The 15,232-nt window shown below is 38.4% G+C and overlaps 1 protein-coding gene and 1 pseudogene across 7 annotated transcripts in view; both read left to right on the top strand.

The window, feature by feature from the left end:
• Window positions 1-15,232, top strand: part of CDK14 (cyclin dependent kinase 14) — a 924,301-nt gene that overhangs the window by 587,424 nt on the left and 321,645 nt on the right. For all 7 annotated transcript variants that reach the window (XR_015724025.1, XR_015724024.1, XM_045793298.2 and 4 more), the window contains 2 exons: window positions 6,275-6,414; window positions 12,027-12,170. Coding sequence is in view for 5 of the 7 variants with exons in the window: in XM_045793298.2 (XP_045649254.1) it covers window positions 6,275-6,414; window positions 12,027-12,142 (256 nt within the window). In the remaining 2 variants the exon portion in view is untranslated. The remainder of the gene's footprint in view (window positions 1-6,274; window positions 6,415-12,026; window positions 12,171-15,232) is intronic.
• LOC148110412 (protein tyrosine phosphatase type IVA 1 pseudogene) lies at window positions 630-4,156 on the top strand (annotated as a pseudogene).

The raw sequence follows: 15,232 nt of genomic DNA, 5'->3' as shown, positions 1-15,232 counted from the left end.
TATGAAAACAAAATGAACAGGGAAAACAGCATATTAATGCAGCTGATTAGAGAATTAATTGAACTGGAAGATAGCTCTAAAGTAATTACCCAGAATGGAGAGCACAGGGAACGACAGATGGGAAAGATGAAAGAACGAGTAAAGACATGGAAAATTTAATAGATGGCATTACGTTGCGGTTACAAAATGAGAGAAGAGAGAGAATGGGGATAGGCAACATTCGAAAAGTAATGGCCGCAATTTTTTTTCCTGGGGTTGTTGAAAGACTTGAAGCCTCACATTCAGGAAATGCTGAATACCAAGCAGGTTAAATGAAAAGAACACCTTACATTGCAATTGTGAAACGAGGAAGATCAGAGCTAACCGCAGCAGCAACAGAAGCCTGTGAAATAATACCCTCAGGCTTAAGGGAGAGTGCTTTGAACCTACAGTTCTATCCCCAGCCAAACTGTTCTCCTGTATGAAAACGAAACTGAGAGAATTTGCCACTACATTCTTTCGTCATGGAGAGAACTTCTGAAGTTTGTATTTCAGATCCAAAAGACTAAGGAGAGAAGGAACATCTGAAACATGAGAAGAAAGGTGATGAAATAAATAATAAACATGGGTAAATCTAAATAATAACAACCATGGCGGCATTTAATACGTGTGTTTTTAAAAGGCACAGAAAATAGGGGCGCCTGGGTAGCTCAGTTGGTTAAGCATCCAATTCTTGATTTCAGCTCAGGTTATGGTCTCAGGGTAGTGAGATCGAGTCCCATGTCGGGTTCTGCGCTGAGCATGGAGCCTGCTTAAGATTCCCTCTCTCCTTCTCCTGCTGCCTCTCCCTCCTCTAAAAATAAATAAATGAAATAAATATAAAGCACAGAAAACAGGAATAAAATATAAGACAATACTGCCTGAGAGATGGGACTAGTATCATCAGAAGTGTTCTAATGTTCTTGTATTGTTCAGCGGGAAGGTTTAACTCTAAACTTTAAGCAGTTAAAGTGAAATGTTAAAAAATTCAGGAGCCATCCACTTGGAGAACTGAGGGTGAAGGTATAAAGTGTGGAAGTTTCTTCTGATATCCTTGATGGTTAAAAAACAAAAACAAAAACAAAAAACAAAACAAAACCAACTGGCCCCGAAAGAGGACACTCCTGGCTGTAGATTGAGCGGTTCTGTGGTGTTCTTGGTCACATATTTATTATGTTTCTGAAGGGCAGTTGAGACTCTTGTGAGGAACATAGCATGATATCTATACAGACAAGTGAACTATAGAAATTCACTACTATTCTGCCAAGACGCTCCATAAGAGGGGTTAACTAAGACACAGGAGGATGGAATTAAAATCAGGAAAGCGTTTAACAAGCATTCTGACCTAGATGGGCTAAACCTGAGGGAACTTCCTTTCTCTTGCCTCATTACTGCAGTAAAGAGTTGCTGCTGCTTGGGGCGGGGCGGGGGGGGTGTTCTTTTCATTTCCCATTACTCCCAACATCTCGCTCAAAGCACTGAGACTTACAAGTGTAGTATATTGAAGCAGACTACAGCTTCTTCACCTCACTTCTGTATTCTATATTCATTTTTCTTGCAATTCTTTCATCATCCTATTGAGTGTTTTTTAACTAAGTATGGCTCAGATGAACTGACCAATTCTTATGAAGTCATACACAGGACTGTCTAACCGGTGTGACCCCAAATAAATTTATAGAGGAGCTTAAGAAGTGTGGTATTACTGCAATAGTGAGAGTATGTGGAGCAACTTACCACACTGCTCTTGTGGAGAAAGTAGGCATCTAGGTTCCGGATTGACCATTTGGTGGTGGTGCGCTACCATCCAGCCAGGCTGTTGACCGGTTATGTCTTGGAAAGATGAAGTTTCTTGAAGAACCTGGTTGTTGTGTCACTGTCATCATGTTACAGGTCTTGGACGAGCTCTAATACTTGTTGTCCTAGCATTAGTTGAAGGTGGCGTGAAATACAAAGATGCAGAGAAGTTTAGAAGACGAAAGTGGAGAACTTTTAAAAGCAAGCAGCTCTTGTCCTAAAAATGCAGCTGCACTTCATAATTACCAGTAGTCGTAGAAACTGCTGTTACAGTCAATAAACTGGGCTGCCTGATGCTATTGTCTCAGAAATGGAGCTTAAGACAGGACCCGGTTTATCACACGCATTAGCCAACACGTAGGCTTGGCGAATGGGAAGTCTAATGAAGCTTTCATAGGAGTATTGATAAGCGGTTCTATCAGGCCTCAAGCTTGGCAGGATTGCAGCCACTGTTTGGATTATCATCGGGCCATTTGGAAACTTAGCAAAAGGTGCTTGCTGTTCAGCATTTAAAATGTGCTTATCATTTTTATCAATTGACCTTTCCAGGAAGCATGCAGTTTTGAGTTTTAAGTCTTCTTCAAATCTATTCACATGCCAGGATCTTAGCAATATATAAAAAATTTAAGAAGATCGCTTGCTGAAATACCCAGCCACAATACTTGTATGTTTTTAATATCATACAGAATTAGAATTCAGGAACTATGAAAAACAGTCTAGATCTTCTGTGGTTTATCCCTTCAGTCATTTCAGACATTGATAGTAGGACCTGTACAGCTCTTTGCCTGCTACTTTATGTTTATATCTCTCCCATTTAAAACAGTATACATCAGGTTTGTGTAAGCACTGATTTTGTTGGCTTTTGGCCAAGCCTGATAATGATTTTTTAATGTCTTTCTATAAATCTCATTTTGTGCTATTATGAAAACCTCCATTGTGAAAATCACAAACCTCTGGTTGAAAAGTTCATGTAAAGTCCACATTGTAACAGAAGCACATATCTTTAACGTCTCCAGACAAAAAGATCTTAAAGTTAATTGAATGTTTGCACTTTGGGGTGCAGGTTAAAAGAGTGGGTGGAAAAATGTGGGAGTGAGCTATTAAGTACTTTTAGCAAAATGTCGTGCTTGTCTTGTGTAGGATGTATTGAATATGCCCATTAGTAAATATTTGTTTTTAAGATAGACATGCTTTGTTCTTGTAGCTCAAATAATTCTTAATTATAAAATTTCTGAAACTTCTGTAATTTTTTCCTTTTTTTATTAGAAGTTGTTTGCCAACTATTGTTGATAAAAGTGTGAATTTTTTCCTTCTCTTCCAATCTTTCTTGCAAAAAGAGAAGCTAGTTTTTGCTAACGAATTGAGTAGGTATCTAATATTTTATTTTCCTGTTGACCTCTGTAACTTAATATTTATATACTTGATAATTTGTCTTATTTAATTAATAAGGTAGTACTGTGTATCAGTGTTCAATCATGTATTTATAATTTCTGGAATGTATGATTCTAGTTCTTTGGGAAAAATAATTCGTCAGTGTCCATCAGCTTGGAAAAACTTAGTGCAAGAATTTAAACATTTAAATAAATATTGAAATGGAAAAAAAGAAAAAGTTAGAAGTAATCATTAAACAGATGGAAATAGAATTTATAACTTCTGAAACAGAAGATGGAAATGTTCAATTTAAAATTCAATTTAAAAGAAGGCAGGAAAAGAAAAAAAGATGAAGGACAAAATAGAACACAGTATTAAGATGTTAGCAGTAAAAATTCCAAACATCAGTAATCACAATATGTAAGTGGACTAAATTTTCTCCTTGGATAAATATTAAATCCAGGTATATAATATTTGTGAAAGAGACCTTAAAATTATGGACACGAAACATTAAAAGTAAGAGGATGACAAAGGTATGCCGAGCAAGTACCAAAAAAAAGAAAGCTGAGGTCATTAAATTAAATGAGGAAAAAAAAATGAATTTTGGCCCAAAGCCTTATTGAAAATAGAGAAGGTTGCTACAGAGAGATTGAAAACAATTTATCGGGAAAAGAAAAAAGTGCTAAACTCTTTTTTTTTTAAGGTGCTGAACTCTTATGCATTGAATTACCCAGCTTTTGAATATGTAAAACAAAAATTAACAAATTACACGGGAAGATTTTTAAATAGATCATCACAACGAGAGATTGAAAATGACCACAATCATTCTAACATTCTGATAAAATGCACTTATGCTTTGGGATAAAATGTCCAAATAAGATATCCTGGAAGTGTCCTATCTCAAACAACTTGGACGAACTCAAAGAATGGTTCTGGTAATGACAAAGACTCTGCTGTTGAAAATGTGGAGAGTTGGAATAAAAGTGGTTCTTGAAATGCAAATGTGAGGAAATAGACTTTCTAAATTAAAATTACATGGTAATTAAAATATTTTTATATATATCTTGAATATCACAGATGAGCATTTGATTATTTCATCAACATTAAAGTTTGACATTAGTCATTTGTGGGGAGGAGAAATGAGATTGTCTTGTATTGGTTAATTCGTTATATTTAGTCGGAATGTGATCAGCAACTCTAGAGTGTGATTCGTGGCTCATTGGAGCTGGAGGGACTTTCAGACATAGGATGGGTCATCGCTGTTGTGCAGAATCAAGCCTATAGCTCAGCTCTAGCCTCAGTCTGGCGCTGGTGTTCTGTTTCATCAAAGCTATGATACCGATTATGTTCACCGTAATTATATATAAACCGTACATTCAATATAAGTGCAGCTTTTACCATGTAGTCTACCTATCTCGAACTTTGCATTTGGTAGTTTAAAAGATGCTAATGAAAAGTTTATAATAATGAGAGTCTTAGGAAAAGGCAGCAGTAATTTGGATGGCCCTGGCCCCTCTTAAAGGAAAGAAGGGGAAAAAACCAAAACTGTAGGGAATTTTGAGAATGCCTCCTTTTCTTGTGGACAAGTTTGTCTTTGCAAGGCAGAGACTTTTAAAGCCAATCCACTGATCTGTTTGTTTGCTTTAAGGAAAGAAACAAACAGCCACTATGGCAGCCAAGTACTGAACCCATCTATGAGACTTTCACATATGAAGACCTAGAGAGCCCTCATAGGTGGGGTCTTCAGAGCAGTATTTTTTTTGCTCCTTCCATGTTTCTTCCTTTACCCAAATTCATTACCTCCTTTCCTTTTCCTCACTCCCAATCCTCCCCTCGTCCATAACAACTTTAAATCAATGCTGAAGAGCTGCTTGAGTACGGGAAGCGGGAGAATTGTTGGTTATTGAGGAAAGTTTATTGGCTGTATGTTAAGTAGCTTCAAGACTTTTGAAAAAAATGCTCACCAGCAGATAGAACTTGCTTTCACACTCTCTGGCTCTCTGAGAGAGTCAGTGTCCCTATTGCTTTTATTGTAGAAACTCAGGAATCCGTGGGTTGCCTTTAGAAACTATCTGAGAGTGTAATAAATGCAAACCACTTTAGAGTCCACTAATTCTAGGTGGGTTTAAATCCACTCAACCTGCTAATTGAGCAATCCACACCTCTTTCCGACTGCCACTTGGCTTGCACTGCTATTAAATGGAGACAGAGTTCCCTTGGCAGACCAAATAAATATGAGCATGTGTGGAAAGTGCCTAGGAAGGTGCCTGACACGTGTTCAACTACCCATAAGTGGCAACCATTATCAGGAATACTTTTATTATCATGTTTATGTTAATTATCTGGGTTTAATCGTACTGAGCAATGAAACAGAGATTCCATAAGAAGCAAGGCTGGGCTGGACTGTGTGATCTGGTATGCATTTGAAAGTTGTACCACGTGGGAGATTTGACTTCTCTGATTTTTTGGTAATCATGAGACACATATTTTCTATCTACTGGTGTTTTAATGGTCATCTTGAATTAATTCAGCCCCATTTGGGTTATACACATTCCCTTCATTAACCTGCATGTTAATATTATGATTGCTGATATTTGACAGGGTACTTATGCCAATAATTTTATATTCAATGTAAGAAAATGTAAATTGCTAGATGAAAGGTAACTTTAATAACTAGAGAACTTAATAGTAGTTTTATTTAATTCTCCTAGTTATTTTGTATTAATTTTCCTATAAATGTGTCCAGATGTGTATGCAATAGATAGATTCTATGAGCAAATTCTGATAACTATTTGATAAATTATCTCCTGAAATTTTCTACCTTGGGACCTTCTATCCTGAAGGTATCAACCTTTTACTTATAGTAGAAATATTTTAAATCAATGAGATGAGGATATCAAGAGTAAAAGCTAGTTTAGATTAACAGATGCTCTAAGAACCAAAATGAATTCTGCTGCTGTTTATTTTCAGCAGGTAATTTAACTCGGTTTGGCCAAGAATAAATAGGTCCAGGAAAATTAGGTGAGCTTTATGTCTGTCTTAGTGGATTTTCTTGTTTGATCTGATTTCTCTTTTTTGCTTGTGTTTTCAGGCTCAGCTATGTGAATTATGCAGAGGATCTGGCCTCCAAGCTCCTACAATGTTCCCCAAAGAACAGACTATCAGCACAGGCTGCCTTGAGCCACGAGTATTTTAGTGACCTGCCCCCACGGCTATGGGAACTGACTGATAGTGAGTATGACAAATCTGAGACATCCAATCAAAGCAGGCATATCATTTTAGCATCTGTGTGCAACGTACTTGTAGGAGGATTCATATGTTTTTATATGTGCTTGTGTAAGATTATGTATGTTTGCTTATGCATTACATGTACACATATGTATGTGCATCTATCTATAGACGGGGGAGGGGGAAGAGTCAGTGAGAAAGAGAGAGAGAATGAGGAAAAGGGAGTCATGTGTGTATCTATTTAGTGGAATCCTGCCATTCAATTGCTAGCTTACCAGACAGAGGAAGAAAATGGATTCCTTTTTTGCTATCTCTGCTCTGCAGTCCGCAACTGCATGTCTTTGTATTTGATTATGTGTGTGTCCAAAAGAATGATCTGAGCAGTCATAAAGGAAAAGGAAAATATGATTTACATATTTAGTGCTTTATGCATGCCGTACTTTTTAACTGGCTGCAGTACACAGAGGAGAAATGATTCATTTTTGTTTGATTCTTAGAGACCATCTTGGTTGTAACAATAACGTTAAAAAGGGCTGCTATGCAGTGAGCTGACGAGCAGAGTTGGCAATTGGCTAATGCACTGAATTGACATGTAAGAACCAAAGACTTGTAATTCATTTCAACTACAAACGCTCTTGGTATTCATACAGACAGTGCTTCTCTGGATCTTTTAAAACAAAACACATTCCTGGGTGGGTTTTTGTTTTGTTTTTACAAAAGCGTTCATATTTACACAGCCTTTTTCAATTACATTTTAAATATTTGGGAGATTTATGGCTGGGAGGATCTCATCTTTCTTCCAAAGTGTGAAACAGAATTCTTGTGAAATTTTGCAAGACACTATTGCAGTAAGAACATTTTTGTTCAATGGTGATGCATTCTTTCCAAATGCCAATTCGAAATATTCCTTCTCATACTCTTTTCTGACTACCTTAAAAATTAATATACTGCCTATATGCATAGGTATTTATAATATATTTATTAACCCTCAGGTACACACTTACTGTAGCCATACAAAAAGTTATTTCTTTAATCTCTTGGACTTTAGGCTTTTCCCCCATTGTAGTATTAGATTCTCCTTGACAACAGGAACCCTTTATTTTGTAGCTAAGTCTCAAGTAATAACTCCTCTTGCATATTTCTACCCTAAATCTTTTTTGATACCCCACATTTAATTTGAATTTCTTTTTATCCTAAACTGTCTGTAGATATATTAATCCACTACTCACTACTCCCCCATGCTTAGTAAATCTTCTTTAACATTTTGTATATTCCCAACCAATATTTATTCTATATTCTGCCCTACTTTCTTTCTAAAAGTCTACCCACTGACCATTATGACAGCTATTCCCATTTTTTTTTCAGTTTAAAGATGAAATTTATGTGAAAAAATGATGAAATAGTGACACATCTTTCTATACTGGAAAAAAAAGATACAAATGGGCTCATTAGTTTATGGCTCATCAAATTCAAACATATGGTTTGTTTTCTCATTTAGTATAACTTGTAACTTGATATCACTCCTCCTTGGTGACATCTCAATCCCATCTGACTCGATGATTGAGTTTAAGCCAGGATTTTGATGGTCTACAATTCTGAATTCTGTAGTAGTACTTTTCTGTTAATATGGACTTATTACCCACTTGCCACTTAGTTTATCAGCCAGTGGTTAAATCCAGTTTCTATCAGTAAGTAAATGCCTACACATTATCACTCGGCAGCAGGCTGCCACCGGAGACAGCCTTGTCCCCGTCATTAACAAGCACAATGTATGCAGAACACCAGAGGGGAATTAAAACCACAAAAAATACCTCAGGGTGGTATTTTTAATATGAGAATTTAATTTGTAATTTCACAGATTAAGAATTTTGGCTGCATTAATCCCTTTATCAGCTCACAGCAGGCTATTTGCAGAAGCATAACCATAAGGCGATATTCATTGGCAGAAACACGTCTTTGCATTAACGTTAAACATCAGGAGCAGTGAAACCTTTTGAAGGGGGGAGAATAAAGATGAAAAATCATTATATTTTTAAAGCAAGATTCTGCTAAATGCCTCCGGTAACAATTTTGAGTTACAGAAATGCTATTTCTGTGTCTGGCAGATAATCATTATGAAGCATAAATCCAGTCCCAAGAAAGGACAATCCCAGTATTAAATACTATAGTTGTTTCCATTTAGAACAAGGTGGTAGTCCTTGTAAACATGTTTACAAAACAAAATTCCTAGACTTCGGAAACTTTGGGAGCTAGTTCTTTTAGGCGAAATGACTGTTTCCGGGGACTCTGTTATCTAGGTTAATATTCTACAGACTACATTTAGAAATTATTCAAATTAAATTTCCCATTAGTATGGAGTCTGATAAAAGCTCACCACCTGGCAAACGGCAGCAGCGAGGGTGATATCCTCAAGTGTTTCCTTTTCCAAAGAGATTTGAAAGGAGGTCCACCCGGGAAGAAGTGTTGCAGAATGAAGAAATGGCTTGTCTAATAAATAAATAAATAAATAAATAAGATGGATCGTCTTAAGCAACCAAGTACTGGTTTAGATTTATCACATCCAAGAACCTCACTGTATTAGTCTGCTCAGGCTGCTGTAACAAAATACACCCTAGCCTGTGAGGGCTTAAACAACTACCATTTATTTCCCTTCGTTCTGGAAGCTAGGATGTCCAAGATAGAGGTGCTGGTGTATTTTGTTCCTGGTGAAGCCTCTCCCTGGCTTGCAGAGAGCCACCTCGCTATATCCTCACAGGGCAGAGAGAACAGTCTCTCCCTCTCTCTTCCTCTTTGTATGAAGACCCTGATACATGTGGGCACCACCCTCACGAACTCCTGTAACTCTAATAACTACCCAAAGACTCTGTCTCCAGATACCATCACGTTGGGGATTAAGGTTTCAATATAAGAATTTGGGAGGGATACAATTGAGTCCATAGTGCTTACATCTTAAAAATGGTTTAAAGCGGTTTTTAAAAGAATGTCCACAAAAGGAAAACATGTATGCAAACAGAAAGCAAAACCAGGTTAAAAGGAGAAAATTGGAACAAAAATAAATTGAAAGTGGGCTTGAGCCTTCTTGGCTTACTTTAATACATCCGACTCTGTGAGGAGGGTATCAAGTGTTGTTAGAATCTTGGTTACACAAAGTACCGCATTTGTTCCATGGATTCATCATAAAAATTAAGTTGTATGCTTATGTCAGACTCTTCTCTGCTTTGGAAGATCATTTAACACTATAATAACTTTCTTTGCTATACTGTCCCTTAAAATCTCACTAGTTTACATGATACCACAATTTAGAAGTCATGTGTTAGCGTGTCGCCAAAGGGGGAATTAAGAATTCATCAAGCAAGAATAGTGATACCTGGGGATCTGGTAGTTAAAGCTGGCTAATTCTGGTGGCACCCCGTCATTCTCCCTCTGTTCTGAAACCCCAACAGCCTTGCCCCACTTCTACACAGAAATTTAATTGCAGGGAAGGAAATGGAGGGCTGATTTAGAAGAAATTCATTACTTTTCCCAAATACACCACAGGGCATTCTCCTGTGTATACTATCAAGTTATATAAATTATTGAAGCCGAACTACCCTTGTCAAAGTAAATGAACAAAATACACTTCATAGCGCAGAGTCCTTGATTTTATTACATTCATTTGCTAATTCACAAAACTCAGATCTGCAGTAAAAGAAGGCCAGCAAATTGGTGCAGTGTGAAGAGCACCAAACTGGGAATCAGACCACCTGGATTCCAGCTTCAGCTCTCCTGGGAACTAGCTGGGCAACTTTGGGCAAGTGCCTTGGTCTCCTTGGGTTACTGATTTCTCATTTAGAGACACAGTGATCCCTAAGACCTTTCCAGCTCTGATGTTTATGAGTTTTCCTACTCAATCCTATATACGTCCTGTATATTATCCTAAAACAACATTATAGCCATTAATGTAGCCTCATGCCATCTTCCTAAAAATAAAACAAACACACCCGGTTCATATACATTTACTGGTTCCAGTTCCTAGACTTCCATTCTCTCCTGAGTCCCGTTGAACAAGGCTTTCATGCCCAAGACACCGGAACTGCTGTTCTTAAAGTCTCTGTCCATCAGTCTTTCCCTAGCCTTCATCTAGATCCATCAACAGAATTCAGCATGACTGTCCACTATCACCTCCTAGTAACATTTCCTTCACTTAGATTCCAGGACAGGACTCTCCCGTGGCTTTCCTGTTGCTTCCCTACACTCTCCTCTTCTGACCTCTTTGTGGATTTCTCCTCATCTGCCAGCCCTCTCACTTTTAGCATGCTCTAGAGCATAATCCTCAGGTCTTTCTGTCTACATACACTCCCCAGAGCCTCTGTGATCTCATTCAGTCTCATGATTTTAGGTATCATCTTACATTGACAGCTTCCAAATTGCTATCTCCAGTCCCACCTTCCCTGACTCCAGGCTTGCATATTCAGCCAACTATTCAGCATCTCCATTTGGCCCTCTAGGAGGCATCTCGAACTTAATATCACCAAAATTGAATTGATCTTCCCCCCAGACTTGCTCCTTCTGTCCTCTCCCCCTTGTCAATAAATGGCAACATTGTTCTTCCCACTGATGGAAGGTGTCCTCGATGCCTCTTCTTTTGTCACACTCAAACCCAGTTCTTCCACAGACCCTGTTGGCACTCCCTTCCAAAGAGATCAAGGACACACCACTCCTCACTTCTTCACTGCTATTGCCCTGCCCCAAGTCACTCCCCATCTTCTCTCACCTGTATTTTACCAATAGCCTTCCATTTTGCCTGCTTCTCATCTAGCTTCTTGGATCAGCCCTTGCTCTTTCTTCTTCCTATCATTTATGCTTGCTTTTTCTCTAGATTTGTGCCTGCCTTGCTCTCTCACCTCCTTGGGTCTCCACTCAAATGTACCTTATCAAGAAAGCCCTGGGGGCGTCGGGGTGGCTCAGTCAGTTAAGCATCCAACTCTTGATTTCAGCTCAGGTCTTGATCTCGGGGTTGTGAGTTCAAGCCCCACACTGGGTTCCATGCTGGGTGTGGAACCTACTCAAAAACAGAAAAGAAAAAAAAAAAAGAAAGCCTTCACTGACCTTCTTCCACCCCAGCATTTCCAGTTTCTCTTCCCTGCTTTATTTTTTTTCATAACACTTACTGCTAGTTGATATATTTGGTTATTTATCATCTGTCTCCCCTGAATGGAATCAACAAGAACATGGATTTCTTTTCATTCTGGTTTATACACTGCAGGATTCCAAGATACCTAGAACAGTGTGGGGCTCCATAAATATTTCTCCGGTGCATTAATGAAAGAATGGCATGAAGGAAGTGCAAGATATGTTGTTTCCAACCCAAGTTCGTTGTTCTAGATGAGAGAAATATGAGCACGAATATCAACCGCCCTGTCCTTCTGAAGGGAAGGCAGACAATGCTGATGTATGTGTGTATAAATCTGTGTCACTGTGTCTGTGGCTATTACCACTGGACATTTCAGAGACCAACACATACCATGATGTCTTACGGGCTGGATGTGTGAAACTGCATCTCAGTGTACGTTTACAAGGAAAGATTATAAATGATCTATAAATATTTAAATGGAAACTCTCTATTCTGTCCACAGTGTCTTCTATTTTTACTGTCCCAAACGTAAGATTGCAGCCAGAAGCTGGAGAAAGCATGCGGGCCTTCGGGAAAAACAATAGTTATGGCAAAAGTCTATCAAATAGCAAACACTGATGAGCACAGCGTTCTCAAGAAAGCACAGGTAAGGTGACCTCCTTTGCCTGGGAACTAACAATGAATAGACATTGAATAGATCTTTTAAATGAAATATTTCAGATTCCTTTTGTCCCCCTCTACATGTGCTGTGAATCTCTTGTGTTCATTATGGCTTTCCTCACGGAGTCTACCGAGGAGGCTACAGTTAGTCGTATTTTCAGGTACCTGCTGGATCCTAGCCAAAATTGTAGTTTATTTATGCAGTCATAAACAAACCATTTCAGTTCTAAGCAAATCATTGTAACTACTCATACATTCTTCATTGAGGTTAGAGAAAGGTTAACCTTGGGCTGTATCTAAGTCACAGAGTTACTTATTGGGCCCACACAATTTTTCAAATTAGTTGCTCTCATTTTAAAATGGAGGGATTTTACACAAAGTCTGGATTCTTAGCTTTTTTTTTTTTAAATCAACAACTCTGGCAATACTGCACTCACATTCCTGCGAGCATTTTGTGTGTATAACTGAATCGTGGCTGCTTCCCTTGGAAAGAACATGCGCTCCCTCGTTTAGCTCAGCTGCCGTGTGGGCTACTTAGCCCACTTCTGAGTCCTCCCTGGCCCCTAGTACAGACCTTATCATGATGAAGCTTTTCTTTTTTTTCCTGTTCGATTCCTTGACCTCTGCTATTCTGCAGATAGAAAGTGTCATCTAAACAAGGCAATCTCTAGCATGTCGCCTGTTCTAGTCACACATGCTTCACAGAAACAAGCAGAAGACAGCCACTTCTGAAAAGGCTGTGTCTTTATTGCCAGATGGAAAAGTCTGGAATTTTTTTGGAATTTTATGCCTATATATATCTTTCTGTTTAATGTAACATAACTCTGAAGCGAATGGAGAACACACTTTTTTGTGGGGAAGGCTTTTTATTTGCTAGCCCATATGTGTTCCTTGCTCATGTGGATATTCAGTAATTACATGTTCCAGTGAAGGAGATAGACAGCATTGCAAGAGCCCCTCTTCCTTTTTCTCCTTCTTAATACGAAATATGTTAATAGGCTGAATTGCCAGCAGGGCAAAAGGGACGAATAGAGCTGTCCACCTTATCTTAGGGGTGATTTGCCAAAACCTGGAGCTGTGTGGGGGACTTGACTGTTGCTTTCATCAATGTGGGGCCAATTTTGGCCTCTCAGGAATATGGTGGTGGTTTTTGAATGATGGAAATGAAAGATGGCCAGGTAAAACACGGCGTATAAATGCCAGTCAGAAAATGTTGCTATAGACTCCCTGCTCCTCCAACTTAAGAGTAAGATTCTTCATCCTTCACGTTATTTCTCCCCATTGGATACAAAGCTACCTAGAAGCACAAGTTCACTCCCTCCCTGGTGTTTGTACTCCCTTTCTGAATTTCAGTTGGTCACGCAAAGAGTGGGCTGAGTTACCTCCTGGTTCTGAGAACAGTTTTAATTGATGCGGTTTGTAGCATATGCTTTTTAAAGTATTTAACCTGCATAATGAGGGCACCTGGCTTTAGAAATCCCGCAGCCCATTCAGTAAAACAAAACCAAAGTTGGACTTTATTTGTGCTACCACACGCACCCAGGCACACAGGCAAGCTTGACTTTCAGTCACAGGGCTGTGTATCTTTTCTTCTCTGCTCTTTTAATATCTCTCTGACCTGAGCCTACCTAGCCGGTCAAAGCTGCTAGGAGGTGCTTCAGGTCAACTTCTTGCAAAATCAAATCAAGCTGACTGGACAGAAACACTGCCCGTAAGGTCTCAGAAATTGCTAATTAAAAAGGAGGTTTGTAAAGAGGTGCTCAGAACCGCAGTCATCCGTATTTGAAAAGCTTTTACAAAAATGTGTTTTCTTTGCTTTCGAGCTAGATTTAAGGTTATACAAACTCCTTCCTCTAGAATTATTTGATAATAATACAAATATGTTTCCTTTGAGTTTCCTCCTTTTCACATCAGATATTAAGGCTTTAATATTATCGTGTATGTTGCTTTCTCCCAAATCCAAATACCTCAACTCGAGTCAACATTATATTGAGGAAACATCTAAGTTTTTCTTTTTTTGGAAAAGCTGCAGGGAAACTGGATTCAAAGAGTTTTCTGTCAGCCAACAGAAAAAGAAACCATTTTAATTTCTCACCTTTGTGGGTTTTTAATTTTACTCAAATGAGGTCATCTTACAGATCAAGTAGTACAGCCTATATATTGACCTAATACATCTGTGCAGTGGAACTTATTCAGACCAATAGCTGAATATTAATGTCTATATTGTAGATATGACAGAGCAAAAAGTCTACATAAGTAGGGTATTTGTACAGAAAAACATGTAATTCCCTAGATTTTGATTTTGTTGTTGATGAATTAATTAACTATTTAGAGCAAGCTGTGGCATGTTTAATTTTTCTCAAAAGTCCCAATTCTTTGTAAAGCCCAGAGAGATTGGGAAAAAGAGGTATGGGAAAGAGGTTGAGGGCCCAATGAGGGTAAAACTGTAATCTGGCATTTCAGCCACCTCTCTTTGGAGAGTTGCGCACAGTCAGGGTGAAAAAAGCATTGTATCACTTCTGTTTTTGAAATGATGGAAAACTGTTCTAATCCCTAACTTTCCTCCTATACCTCAGTGCCAAATTGTTTCTAAACTCGCATACTAAGGTCACTTCAATTATTTAGTTAATAATACTGGATTTGCATAAAGTGGCCTTAGTGGAAAAGCTAATGAAAAGCATTTTTCTTTGTAGCAGAAAGCAATTTTGGTTTCATAGTCTTATAACCAAATTAAACGAAAAGAAAACTCCCTGCACCTAAGCTAAAAATGGGGTAGGTGCAGCTGGATGATCAGAATACTGTACTTCCTACGTGTTGTTACTGCCAAACTGCTAGTAGACTAATGCTTTCATAGATTGTCCCCACTCTTTTTATCAGCATTGAAGGGTAAGACCATCCTAAAGTCTGAGAGAGCCTTAAAATGTGCACTGAAATTTTTCCCAAAGAAAAGACCAGAAGCTATCAAATACCACATCCATTTGTATCACATATTTGCATATAGCAATACCAAACACGCCCCTAGGCTGAGCTTAATTTTCCAGTCATTCT

This window comes from Ursus americanus, chromosome 3, assembly GCF_024610735.1.
Source record: "Ursus americanus isolate L20-20 chromosome 3, mUrsAme1.1.p, whole genome shotgun sequence".
NCBI classification, from domain to species: Eukaryota; Metazoa; Chordata; class Mammalia; order Carnivora; family Ursidae; genus Ursus; species Ursus americanus.
The sequence above is the reverse complement of the archived record's forward strand: the minus strand, read 5'-3'. Positions and strand labels throughout refer to the sequence as shown.